The sequence below is a fragment of the Hylobates moloch genome, unplaced genomic scaffold, assembly GCF_009828535.3.
Source record: "Hylobates moloch isolate HMO894 unplaced genomic scaffold, HMol_V3 SCAFFOLD_15, whole genome shotgun sequence".
Classification (NCBI taxonomy): Eukaryota; Metazoa; Chordata; class Mammalia; order Primates; family Hylobatidae; genus Hylobates; species Hylobates moloch.
This window is the reverse complement of record NW_026652290.1, coordinates 9518078-9530920: the sequence shown is the minus strand read 5'-3', so window position 1 is coordinate 9530920 and position 12843 is coordinate 9518078. Positions and strand designations below refer to the sequence as shown.

Below are 12843 nucleotides of genomic sequence, written 5' to 3'. Positions count from 1 at the left end.
AGATCACTTGAGGTCAGAAGCTCAAAGCCAACATGGTGATTCAAAAAATTAGCTGTCTCTACTAAAAATTCAAAAAATTAGCCAGGCCTGGTGGTGCACACCTGTAGTCCCAGCTACTCGGGAGCCTGAGGAAGGAGAATCGCTTGAACCTGGGGGGCGGAAATTGCAGTGAGCTGGGATGGTGCCACTGCACTCCAGCTTGGGTGACAGAGTGAGACTGTCTCAAAAAAAGAAAAAGAAAGAAAAAAGAAAAGACCTTAAAAATTCAGTTCCTCAGTCACACCAGCCACACTTCAAGGGCTCAATGCCACAGGGTCAGTGCCTATCGTATTGCACAGGGAAGATAGGAGACACCTCCATTGCTGCAAGAAGTTCCACTGGCTAGTGCTGGGTTCAAAGAACCTACATCTTTTCTCAAGTGGGAAGAGGAGACCTTCTGCTTCCTTGAATTGGAAGGCTATCTCGTTCTCTTTGAGGAGGATCTATGGGTAAGATGCAGAGAAAGAGCTAACACCTAGCTGTCATAAAAAGGCTCAAAGGGCATCGTTTTATGAAGTTAAAATGGTTTCCTTTTCCTTACTGGTCTGAAAATCTGCTCACTTCCCTTTCCACGAGATATACTTTTAAAATCTTAAGTGGCTGCTATTCAGGTTTGCAACCCACTGCTCTTCAGGAGAAGTTAACGTGCCGGAAGACAGACTTTGTATCGAAAGAGCCCCGTTGCCCAGGTTCACAATTCTTCAAAAACCTTTGCAAGTTTGGGATTTCAAGATTTGTTCTTAATTAAATTGTATTTTTACAATCCATTTGTTTTCCTTTAAGTAAAATACTGATACCGAATACCAAAAAAGGGGGAAAATATGGAGAAAACAGCATGAATGAACTTCCTTTCAGCCTTTTTTCCAAGTGTTTTCTGTTGCTTTTAGGTACACAGTAGTCTTTCTATTCCTCACGATCAAAGATACCTATATTTTCTTCTAGTTTTCTTTCTGTTTCATTTTTAAATAGCATTTTTCCACTTACTTAAAATCTTTCTAATATCCCAACAGTCTTAATGTTCTTCAAGGTGAGTCTCATAGTTGGTTTTTTTTTTTAATCTGGACTATAATGTTTTTCTTCTATATTGCATGGAGAGTAGATTTTCTTGATACCCTCTAACTAGGTGGTCTGAGCGATTTTAAGGTTTTTTCAAGAAAAACTTCACTCACATCTTGAATGTTTAAAATGGATTCTTTTTCTCAACTGGCAGAGACGCACTTCATAGTCCTTGCCAGGCTCTAGGGATGATGCCGCACGGACTGCAAGGGGCCTGGGCCCTGCATGTTGTCAGGTTACAAGCAACAGGGAGGGTGTTGTTGTAAAACTTAAAGATCCACCTAACACATCACCATCACGTTACAAGTCTTTTACATAATCAGGGCCAAACTCTAGATGTTATTTTGTTTGTTTTGTTTTATTTTGTTTACTTGGTTCTTTTTTTTTCCTCTGAATATTTTATTCAGAAAAAAACACAAAAAGAAACAAAAATCCCAAAAGATGACATTCCAGAAGAAGACCAAGGAAATGTAAAACAATGTGAAATCAATTGTGTAAAGAAATTTCAGAGTTTCTGCCGGGCGCAGTGGCTCACGCCTGTAATCCCAGCACTTTGGGAGGCCGAGGCGGACGGATCACAAGGTCAGGAGGTCGAGACCATCCTGGCTAATACGATGAAACCCCGTCTCTACTAAAAATACAAAAAAATTAGCCGGGCGTGATGGCGGGCGCCTGTAGTTCCAGCTACTAGGAGAGGCTGAGACAGGAGAATGGCGTGAACCCGGGAGGCGGAGCTTGCAGTGAGCCGAGATTGTGCCACTGCACTCCAGCCTGGGCGACAGAGCGAGACTCCGTCTCAAAAAAAAAAAGAAAAGAAATTTCAGAGCTTCCAAGACCACAAACTTAAAATAAGTAAAGAAGACAGTAAAATTCTTTAAAAGGCTCAGAAAGATGGATTTTTGCATGAGACGCTTCTGGACAGGAGAGCCAAATTGAAAGCCGACAGATACTGCAAGTGACTGGGATTTTTACTTGGTTCTTAAATATTTATCATCTGGGGAATGTGGCCCAAGGCAGGAGATTGAGGCAATGGGAAGAAAAGGCAACCACATCCCCCACAACAGGGAACAATGCAATTACTAGCCACAGAAAGTGACAGCACAAGAAGCAATTAGATAAACAGACAAAAGCTCCTGTGAAAAAAAACAGTAAGAGTACTAGATTATGCACCAGCACTATGCCAAATACTTAACAGGTATCATCTCTAATTTACACCACAACCTGTATACTATCATCCCTTTTTACAGATGAAGCCCTAGCACTTGCTCAGAATCACATAGCTAGAGTGCCTGAATACAGGGCCCAACCTCTTTAATACCTCAGCTTGGTGCAGGCATAGGAGTGGCAGTGGAAGGGCGTCTACCCTCTGTGTCCCTCCTGACGTTATACTGGAGCCACGTGACAACTTCGGTAAAGCTCAAATGCCCACAGCCCTAGGGATGCAGCCTCCCTTCTCCAACCCCAGCATGATAACAAGGAAAGCAGATTTACCTCAAGGCCACCCCAAAGACAAATAATGAGTCTAAAAATATCTCCCCAGCGTGTTCTACTCATGGTCAGAAATTCCTTTCCCAGGAGGGAGCCTTGTGTGGGAGAGAGAACAGCAGACCGGGAATCAGAGGGCTTGACCTCTTCCAAGCCCTGAGGCCCGAGATGTGACAACACTGAACAGCGTCTTACTTGGATTTCATACTTCTTCTCTAGTCACTCCTTTTAATACTGAGTACATGTTGGGTATAAAATACAACCAGAACAGCCTGAGCTCCGGCCGAGAGGGAGCCCTTACAGCTGTGCTGGCATCCATGAGTGTCTTGGATGACTGCCTATCCACACGCTGGGAGCGGCTGAAGAAAGTACAGAAAGAACATGCCAAGGAAGTTTTTTGTCACCAGGGGCCGCCCTGAGAGATGGGTCATACCTGGGTGCCACTGCCTCGCATGATGTCCTCAGGGATGGCATAGATCTGATTCTCCATCTCCACCTTCTGGAGCCCATTGTCCGTTACTTTCACCCAAAGCACACGGAAGTTGGTCCCTCCAAGGTCCAGAGCCAGGAACTCTCCGTGTTCTGCAGAGAAAGGAAGGGCCACTATTAATTTTGGACAAAACTCTTCCAGGAACCAACCGAGACTTAAAACTCCAAGTCCCTCCAGGAATATCTGTGGGTAAGGGGTGGCCAGTGGGATTCACTTCTCTACAGACATTACATATAGTCTAATTTCATGCTATACACCTTTACATTATTTTTTTAATTCTCAGAGCTTTATTAAAACTGGAAACTCACAGGGTTGTTTTTTTTTAATCCCTCACTCACTTCCTATCCTTTCCTGTGAGTCTCCAAAGTCCACTGTATTATTCTTATGCTTTTGCATCCTCACAGCTTAGTTCCCAATTATGAGTGAGAACATACGATGTTTGGTTTTCCATTCCAGAGTTACCTCACTTAGAATAATGGTCTCCAATCCCATCCAGGTTGCTAGGAATGCCATTAATTTGTTCCTTTTTATGGCTGAGTAGTATTCCATCGCATATACATTACTTTTATAATTCAATCAACAGTAAGACAGTTTCGCATCCAACAATGTGCTCACCCCCTCCTGAGAGCCGACTACCTCCTCAGTGCTTTCAGCAAGCCCCATGCCAGGGGTCCATGCCTCCATCCTTTTCCTCATACCCCCAGAACACCAAATTGCAAGCACAGTATTAAATTTACTTTCTAATGTTTGCATATTATGTTTGTGTATTGCAATTGCAGTACTAAATTTACTTTCTAATGTTTGCATATTATGAGGGCCATGTCCTGCAGCAAGATCAGAGGGGTCATGTGATGGAGTGGAATGAGGTCCAACTCATTGAGGCCTGGTGAATAAGCCAAGCAGGTGCCCCCTCAAAGGATCTCAGGCTTATCAGAATGCAAGAGAATGCTGACCCCAGAGCGTGTATGTACAACAAGAGTCAGGCCACTCAAGCCACAGAAAAGCTGTGAGGGAGCAGGAGAGAGGATGAGTGAGACTCCAGAAAGGAGCCACAGACACAGATGGGTGAAGACTGTCATGTGTCACTGGGAAGGTGCAGTTCCTACCCTCCAGGAAACAGCAGTGTAGACAGGAAACATCCAGATCCTGGATGATAATACCACCGACTATGGGGAAGGGCCCCATTATGTGACACAGAATGAAAGTGCTGAAGAGGCACGGAGCCTGCAGTGGGGCAGGGGCTCGCGGAGCAGGCAAGGCGCATCCGCAGGTGACCGCCCCAACCGCGAGCAGCACCACCAGTCTTCTGCTGCCCTGCCACAACCTTCTCAAACAATACAAGGATACAAGGCAATTTCCTGGGGGGTTCACTTATTGGCATGTTTGTCAACACTCAACCCCTTTCCCAGTGGGAGAACAGCACTCAAGTGAAGCGGAATGGGTCAGAGGTCAGGGAGATGCTCTGACTCGATAACCCAAGAATGTTTGTTTTACACCCAGGTCCACTCAGCACCTCCAGCACTTAGGCCCTGAGAAAAGTCACATCTGCCCAGCTCCCTCAGAGCACCACCCACAGTCCCTAGGGTCCCAAGGGGGAAAACGGTAGACATCATCCACCAGAGACCACACAACCAGAAGTGTGTCAGGCAATGTGACACACGGAGACTGGCTCTGGAGCCCACATGACCTGCTCCAGAACCCCGGCCACTTTTTAGCGGAAGCAAGTTCCTGAGCCTCTGAGCCTCAGCTGCTTCATCTCTAAAATGGGAACATTGCATCTCATTGGGTTGCTGTGAGGGGAAAAATTAGACACACAAGTGTGGTGAGGGACCAAGAACTCAGGACACACTCACTAAGTACTAGGTACTCTCTCTCCGGGCTCTAGGCAGACCCTGTCCCACAGCCTTACTTGACTCTCCCAGGCCAATGAAAGCAGAAGGGATTGCAGAAACCTGTCCAAGAAAAGTCACTGGAACTGGCTCCAGTGACGGCAGCATTCCTCCTTAGGGGCACTAATTTTCCATTTCCTGCCCAGTGACTAGAGGTGGCCCCACCACTAGCTACAGCTGCGGGCTAGCTACAGCAACATCGCCCTCATCTGGGGTTAGCCTGCCTGCCTCATGGCCATGGGTGGCTTTCCCAGACAATCCAGCTCTGAGCCTTCCCTGGTAGTGGGAACCCAGCCAAATTCTAGGAAACAAAACGTGGTGGCTGTCATGAGGGATGAAAGGGATATCAAAGATGAACTGCCTCATCAGCACTCTCAAGTCCAGGATACATGCGGTCCGCTGAATCAGTGACCACAGGGGACTGAGGTGGCAAGGCTGCCCCTGGTGGGTCATCATCCGAGGCCAGCCCAGCTGGACTCACCAGAGGCCACAGCTCCACCAAGAACGGGTGGTGTGCAGGATTTTCTGATGGACTGAAGGGAAAACGCAAATAATAAAGTACTGCTGATGACCCTATTCCCAGGAAGGAGGTCCTCTCTTGCTTTGCTTACAGGACTCCTCTGGAACACACACTCCCTGACATCCCTCCTCCCTGCGGCCCTCCTCCACACACATAGGAAGCCACAACCACCATAGCCAATGACTGCATTCCTTCCAAGTCCGGAATCTGAGGCAGGCCTAGCACTGTAACTCAGCAATCCTGAGACGGCCCCTCTCCTAATGCCCACGCATGAGAGGCCCCCGCAGAGCAGTGGTTAGGCACTGGACCTCAGACAGGTGGGCAGGCCTCATTGTGAATTCCAGCTCAGCGGCTTCGCTACCTGTGTGGTGTGGGCACATCACAGAGCTCTCTGAGCATGTCACCTCGCCTGTAGAACAGGATTCATAATGCCGACATCTCCCAGCGGTTGTGATGCTTACGTGAAACATGGACTATGTTGTATGCGAACATATAGAAACACACAGGCTGGGTGTGGTGGCTCATGCTTGTAATCCCAGCACTTTGGGAGGCCAAGGCGGGCAGATTACTTGAGCTCAGGAGTTTGAGACCAGCCTGGTCAACATGGTGAAATCCTGTCTCTACTAATACAAAAATTTGCCGGGCATGGTGGCGTAGCCCTGTAATCCCAGTTACTCGGGAGGCTGAGGCAAGAGAATCACTTGAACCCAGGAGGTGGAGGTTGCAGTGAACTGAAATCTCGCCTCTATACCCCAGCCTGGGCAACAGAGCCAGACTCTGTCTCAAAAAAAACAACAACAACAACAAAGAAGAAACACAGTAAATTATTCCTCCGTTAATAGATCCTATCAAGGTACTTGTTCCCTTTCTCCCTGTCAAGGCCATGGAGGTTTGTGGCACGCTCTGGTGTCCAGTAAGGCAGGACAGAGGTTTGGTATAACTACAAGTTAGCACTACTTTGTGGGTGCCAAAAAATGGCATGTCCAGAGTAGCTACAACATAGGGCTCAAGTGACATGGCTATAAACACACAGCAAATACCATTGCCAAGGACTTTCTTTTGTTCTTAAGAAGATCAGATCTGTTTCCAAAAGGGCTCTAGTGGCTCTAATGGCACTGTGGAGGGCAGGGATAGCACAAGGAGGCAGCTCAAGGGCTGCTGCCATAGTTGAGCTGAGCAGCAGTGAGGGCATCAGCTCCAGGGCCATGTAGGGTGGCCAACCATCCCAGTTTGCCCAGGATGGAGGGGTTTCCTATGACATGGGACTTTCAATGCCAAAACTGGGAGAGGCTCAGGCAAATCAGAACACTGGACTGTATTTGATCCAACCTTAGAGCCTCTGGCTCTTCCTTGTCACTCAATGCCTGAGGCATGCAGCCGTAAACTTGGAGGTGGGTCAAAGACACACACGCATACTTTCACATTCGGTTCCTGAACCAGCCCTACATTTATAACTTAATGCCCCTAAAGGGACCTGCCCTTTCTGCCCTACAATATCATTTCCAGTGGCTCCAGGTAACTGCACTGAACATTCCAATCATCCTCTATGGGGTGACTCTGGGTTGAGGGGATCTTGTTTTTTTCCTTTAGTTTTCAAGCACCTGCTAGCACACAACAGTGGACTGCTCTGAGAATGTATGGCATATACTCCAAATGAAATGAGAACCGAAAAGATACATCTCCAAGTCCTAAGCAGGTAATGTGGCAAGACACAGGTCTCAAGGCACGTATTTTCCATGTACCCGGAATCGCCATGATCACTACCACACCTGGCAGCCTCTTTTTAAACCCCAGGATTCCAACTACTCCATTACAATGCAATGCTGGCCATCATTCAAGAGCTCAGCCATACAGAAGTATTCAATACTCCGTGTCATTAAAGGCATTGAATCACAGTTAATGCTGGTGTCTGGTACACACTAGGAATGGAGTGATCTGATCTTCTACATCATTTGTTTTCAAACCATTTTAAGCAACAGAATGCTTATTTCCAAATAAAGTTGGTGGGCCAAATGCCACAACGTAAAATAGAGAAAAACAGAGCTGCTCCAACTGAAGGGAGGGATGTGGAACACGTAAAACACATGACTGGCACCCTAAAGCTCCTAGGACACCTCTTGGAAAGCACCACTCTGGTGCTCTTTTTACCCAGGAAGTGTTTCTTTTTCTTTTTCTTTTTTTTTTATTAATTTTTTTTGCACACAAAACAATAAACATTTTCTAAAAATACATACAAACAAAAAGATGCGTATCAAACATATTAGGAAGGTTGCACATGGGAAGATGGGGAATAGAAATGGGGAGTGGGAATTAAAGAAAATAAATGAGAGAGGGACTTTATATGGATCAGTGATAATAACTCAATCCTCTATTTGACAAAGAAGAAGGAGAAGGAAGAGGAAGAAAAAGAAAGTGGGATAAAGGATCAGAAAGGGAGGAAAATAGAAAAAATTAGAGTATGGCTCCAGGGTAGACCTGTTTTGTTGTCACTGGGTTGGTTGCTTGGTTTGTCTGTTGTATTTTTCATATGTTTTGACATGTTGGCCAGACTGGTCTCGAACCCCTAGCCTGAAGTGATCAACCCGCCTAGGCCTCCCAGAGTGCTGGGACTACAGGCGTGAGCCACCACGTCCAGCCCCCACATTGCTTCTGGCCTCCGTGGTAGACCTCCCAGACGGGGTGGTCGGGCAGAGGCGCTCCCCACATCCCAGACGGGGCGGCCAGGCAGAGGCGCTCCTCACTTCCCAGACAGGGTGGCCGGGCAGACGCGCTCCTCACTTCTTCCCAGACGGGGCGGCCGGGCAGAGGCGCTCCTCACTTCTTCCCAGACAGGGTGTTTCTTAAGCTCAAAATACGTGCCAGTCACAGAGAGGTGTAATTAGCCCTACAGATGTGAAACCACTCTTCAAAGGGTGAAAACATGATTATGTTTCAATATTGTGTAGGCTTTGAGCATGTTCAGCTTTTCAGGCAGGCAGACCTGGGTTCAAATCCCACTCTAACATGCATTAGCCATGTGGCTTTGGGCAATTTATTAGAAATTTGACACTCAGATTTCATCATCTGTTTTAAAAGGGTAACGATAACCTCCTTCTAGTCAGCACCTCCCTCCACAACCCAGAACAAGAACACAGGAAAACACACACATATACATGCACACATACACACACGCACCTTGTCAAGATTCAGTGCAAGGAAGTATAAGGCGTTTGGCACAACGCCTGACAATGTAAGTGCCATCTGCTGTACCAAGGCTATCTATCTGTACAATCTTCAATTTATATTGCCTGGACTACGTAAGTCCACTAATTAGCTTGCTGTGTGCTAGCTCTGGATGTATGTCTCCACTGCACAGTTGTTAATATAATGCAGAGCAACCAAGATAAGGGCTTCCTTCGGGTTTAACCAGCTTCCATGCAACGTATCACCAGCCTGGTCTCCCTTTATCATATCATGTGCTTGCATTATATGGCCCAATATCTCTAATTGTTTTGTCTACATGGGCCTTATCTCCCCAGCACAACTTTCACTCTTCAAAGGCAGGGCACGAGGCAGCTTAGCACACTGCTGCTGCACGGAGGACCAAGCCTCGGAGAGGACTGTTCAATGAACTGAACAGCTAGGCCTGGGTTAGTAAGAGAAGAATCCACACATTATGCTAGCAGCGTGGAAGGTACATAAACATAAAATGTGCCACTGGTGGTGTGCTTAAAAGCCCAGGTACTACCAATTCGGCTGGCCAAGTTCCAATCCTGATGCTGCCACTTGCTCACTATGTGACTTTGGGCAAGTTGCCTAATTGCTTCAAATCTATTTTCTTTTTCTGTAAAGTGAAGTTCAGCGTACCTACCATTGGATGACTGTAAGAAATGATGAGATAGCTCAAACACAGCGTTTAGCACAGTACCTGGCACAAAAGATGTCTACAATTTTTATCATCATCATCATCATCACCGTCACCATCAGCATCATGGTTCCCTCCTCTCTAGAGGGGTTAAGTCTGGCTAGAGGATGGAGGTATACTTACCTGTGAAAATAATTCACAATTCAGAGGTGAAGAAGAGTCAAATGATTGATTTGACACTGCCTTACCCTCACTCTCTCATAAGGCATAGTTAAATCCAAATGGTCTTGCCAAGACAAGGGTGATAAAGACACCACAAAGTTACTTCATTTCTAAGTTAGAACATGCAGCTGGCACATTTTCAGTTGGGTTGTACTTGAGCTTCTTATTTTAATGATACAAAGCCAAGTCATATCTAGGATCCATTTAAAAAGATAATCATCTGATTTTCCCTAGAAACTTTTGTTCAGCAGTACAAGCCAATGTAAACTGTGAATCTTATGGCCATGGAGTCAGGACTATCTATGCTTATACCCCCAGCTGTCACCATCTGACCACAGGTGACCTTGGCAACCATCAATCCTTTTTTAGCCTCAGTTGCCTCATTTTTAAAGTGAGAATGACTCTCTTGTAAAGTTTTTGTGGAGAGTAAAACAGATTTATGTAAATGACCTAGTACAGACACCATGGGTGCTCATTAAATGCTATCAATTCTTCCTGAATTCCCTCTTTTTTTTTTTTTTCGGAGTCTCATTCTGTCGCCTAGGCTGGAGTGCAGCAGCATGATCTCAGCTCACTGCAACCTCTGCCTCCCAGATTCAAGCGATTCTCCTGTCTCAGCCCCCCAGTAGCTGGGATTACAGGCCCACTCCACCACACCCGGCTAATTTTTTGTATTTTTAGTAGAGGTGGGATTTCACCATGTTGGCCAGGCTGGTCCTGACCTCAAGTGATCCACCCACCTTGGCCTCCCAAAGTGCTAGGATTACAGGCGTAAGCCACCGTGCCCGACCCCTGCATTCCCTTTTAAGATGGAACTGTCCTCTGAAAGCCAGGCCCCTATGTGTGGCCCCTATGTGTGTGGTGGGGCCCCTGACAGAACTGTGTTAGGGCTGGTACCACAGTCACACGCAGGGTTGTGGCACAGATTAGGGCTGCCTACAGAGAGGTCAAGATGGTGTGATTCCTGGCAAATACAAATGAATGCTTTCTTTAATCAACTCTCCACTGAAAAAAAAGAAACAAGGGCATACAGACAACAAATGCTGTTGAGGATACGGAGCAGGCAGAGCTCTCATACATTATTGGTGGGAGTATAAATGGTTTAGCAATTTGGGGGAAATGTCTGGCAGTTTCTAAAAATTAAACATATATCAAACTCTATGAATGACCCAGTAATTCCAGTCCTAGTTGTTTATACAAGGAACTAAAAACATGTCCAAAAAAGGGCTTGTGCAGTAATGTTCGTAGCAGCTTTACTCAAATAGCCAAAAACTGGAAACTGCCCAGGTGTCCATCAATATTCATATCAGATTCTAATCATACCATGGAATCAGCAACCAAAAGGAACGAGACACTGATAGACACAACACAGATAAATCCCACATTATGACAAATAAAATAAGACTTGCATAAAAAACAAATACTGTATGAGTTGATTTATATGTGAAGTTCTGGAACAGGCAAAACTCACATATGTGGAAAACAGTAGAATGTGATTGCCTCTCGGGGGGTCAGGTACAGGGATTGACTGGGAAGGGGCTCAAAGTGATGGTAATATTCTGTATCTTGATGGAAGATTTTTTTTAGTTGTATAAATTTATAAGGTATAAATGTAATTTTGTTACGTGGATATACTGCACAATGGTGAAGTCAGGGCTTTTAGTGTATCCAACACCCACTATATCCGTGAAGTAATTTCTCATCATCCACACCACCCCCCACCCTCCTACCCTCACCCTTCCAAGTCTCCATGGTCTATCATTCCACTTTCTATGTCCATGTGGACACATTTTTTAGCTCCCACTTATAAGTGAAAACATGCAGTATTTGTCTGTTTTGGAGCTGTTTCACTTAAAATAACAGCCTCCAGTTCCATCCATGATGCTGCAAAATACATTATTTCATTCTATTTTAAGACTGAACGGTATTCTATTATGTATATATACCACAGTTTCTTTATCCAATCATCTGTCCATTGATGGGCATCGACTCCACATCTTTGCTATTGTGAATAGTGCTGTGATAAACATACAAGTGCAGGCATCTTTTTGGTATGATTTCTTTTCCTTTGGATAGATACTCAATAGCGAGATTGCTGGATGGAATAGTAGTTCTATTTTTAGTTCTTTGAGAAATCTCCATACTGTTTTCCATAGAGGCTGTACTTATTTACATTCCCACCAACAGTGTATAAGCATTCCCTTTTCTGATGGAGGTTGTGCTAAATAGGTGTATTTGTCAATTCATCAGATAATACTCTTTTTTTTTTTTTTTTTTTGAGATGGGGGTCTCGCTCTGTGGCCCAGGCTGGAATGCAGTGGCGCAATCTTGGCTCACTGCAAGCTCTGCCTCCCAGGTTCACACCATTCTTCCTGCTTCAGCCGCCCGCCAGCACGCCTGGCTAATTTTTTGTATTTTTAGTAGAGACAGGGTTTCACCGTGTTAGCCAGGATGATCTCGATCTCCTGACCTCGTGATCCGCCCGCCTCAGCCTCCCAAAGTGCTGGGATTGCAGGCGTGAGCCACCATGCCCGGCCTTCTATTTATTTTTTTATCAGATAATACTCTTAAGATTTATTTCACTTCATCTAGATCTTACATCAAAAGAAAATACAGCAAATGTTGAACTCTAGTTACTATGTAAGTATATGTCTGAACCCTAAAACTTCAGCATACATAGTAACTAGAGTTCAGTATTAGTATTTACTTACTTTCTCAGCAATTTATGTTTTGTAATGCATCAATTATAACAAGATGGACTGATGGATAGAAGGATGGGGGGTTGATAAAGCAAACCGCGTAAAATATAGATGACCACTATAGAATTCTTTCAACTTCTTAAAACTGTTTGGGAAAGAAGCAAAACAACAAATAGAGACCATTTTTTATATATTCTGGCTGACACCAAATTCAGTCATTAAGACATTCCTGGACCATTTTTGTCTATTGCACTTTTAATTATGCCAACTGTGTTTCTTCACACTGTGTAGGCCACACAACCTATGAAGCACAGGTACTTCACGATTTACCTTGAACATTTCACCCCTACAGGGTTCAGTGGCTACTGACATTCCCTGCCTTCTCACACAAGAGCCCATAAGCCATGATGGGGAGGCCTCCACCACAAATGGCCTGAAAACTTTCTGGTTTCTCTACATTTTCTAAAAGGACTTTGATTACAATTAGATAATTGGAGCTGGTATAAGAGCTGGGGCCTGGTCTTCACTCCAAAATGCAGGGCCCCTGGTGATGGGGATGAACCCTCACACCTGCTCCCTTAAAGCCAGTCTCTTCCAAA

At 45.3% G+C, this 12843-nt stretch overlaps 1 protein-coding gene across 2 annotated transcripts in view; it reads right to left on the bottom strand.

Annotated features, from left to right (window-relative positions):
- Positions 1-12843, bottom strand: part of HK2 (hexokinase 2) — a 58904-nt gene that overhangs the window by 20523 nt on the left and 25538 nt on the right. For both annotated transcript variants that reach the window (XM_032177065.2, XM_058428341.1), the window contains exon 3: positions 3014-3162. In XM_032177065.2, the coding sequence (XP_032032956.1) occupies positions 3014-3162 (149 nt within the window). The remainder of the gene's footprint in view (positions 1-3013; positions 3163-12843) is intronic.